We start from the raw sequence: 1,243 nt of genomic DNA on the forward strand, positions 1-1,243 counted from the left end.
CTCTTCCGAACATCTTTTAAATGGTCAACAGACTCCAAGTAGAAATTGTTTATCAGAGAGGCTATCGTTGTCTTCATTTCCAGCATAGCAAATCGTTGACCTATAACATAATGTATATCACAATATGTTTATATAACAACTAACAAAGTATAAAAAAAATTATATCATACCGATACAGTTACGTGGTCCAGCACCGAATGGTATATATGAGTAAGGATGACGATTTCGAACCTTCTCGGGCAAAAATCTATCTGGATCAAATACTTCTGGATTTGGCCAAAAATTAGGGTCTCTATGAACTCCGTAAATATAAAGTTGTAAATGTGTTCCGGAAGGTACTAAATATGATTCTAAAAAGTATATTATAAGACAACATTTATCAATAATAATTGAAAGCTGATTTAAAAATCTAAATAAATTTTTAAAAATATTAAAAATTAATTTCAAAAATACAACAGAAGGTTAATTTAATGCGTACGTAATTTTACGTCTTCTGCAGCCATGCGTATGATAACATATGCAATAGGATATAAGCGCATCCCTTCCTTTATACATCTCTCTAAGTATGACAGCTGTGTCAATACTTTTAAAGTAAACTTGTCTTTATTCTCTCGCATAGCAATACCGATTTCGTTTCTAACACGATCCTATATCATGAATATTAATTAAAATTACATTTGTTATTTTAATGTTTTTATGTATACTCACCGGCAAAAAAACCGGGCACCTATTGCATAACCGGGTGTCCGGTTTTTTTGCCGGTGAGTATAGATAAAAACGCACTCCAAAATTAAGATATTTAAAATGTTGATACATTTTAATAAATAACTTTTGAAATTATTGAAAATGAATAATTTATTTGTTTAAGTATGGATCTATAATAGATACCTGAATGTCCTTATGCTCAGCTAATAATGCCAAAATGAAGCATGTACTCATCGCTGTAGTATCATGACCCTATAATCATTATATATAGATTGACAATTATATTCATATTAAATATGTTATATAAAAAACAATAAAGAAAAATGACAAATATATACCGCAGCCATGAAAGTGTTGACTTCCTCCCTAATATCTGAATCAGTCATTAAACCTTCACGGTATGCTGCTATTAGAACATCCAACATTGCAAGACGCTTTTTTCGCGCTAAATCAAAATATATAGGGATATCATTATGATTTTAGCCTAATTTTTTATTGGATTTTATTATACATATACCAGCTAATACTGTTTACGTTG

The 1,243-nt window shown here is 30.1% G+C and overlaps 1 protein-coding gene across 1 annotated transcript; it reads right to left on the reverse strand.

Moving 5' to 3' along the window:
• Window positions 1–11: 11 nt before the first annotated feature.
• LOC105460141 (cytochrome P450 4C1-like) lies at window positions 12–1,150 on the reverse strand (the record flags this gene model as incomplete). The annotated part of the gene is made up of 5 exons (XM_011706584.1): window positions 12–100; window positions 171–350; window positions 479–647; window positions 889–957; window positions 1,044–1,150. Coding segments are annotated over 5 exons (614 nt in total), but the record flags the coding sequence as incomplete, so codon positions are not given.
• Between the last annotated feature and the right edge of the window lie 93 nt (window positions 1,151–1,243).

This window comes from Wasmannia auropunctata, unplaced genomic scaffold, assembly GCF_000956235.1.
Source record: "Wasmannia auropunctata unplaced genomic scaffold, wasmannia.A_1.0 LD327724.1, whole genome shotgun sequence".
Lineage (NCBI taxonomy): Eukaryota > Metazoa > Arthropoda > Insecta > Hymenoptera > Formicidae > Wasmannia > Wasmannia auropunctata.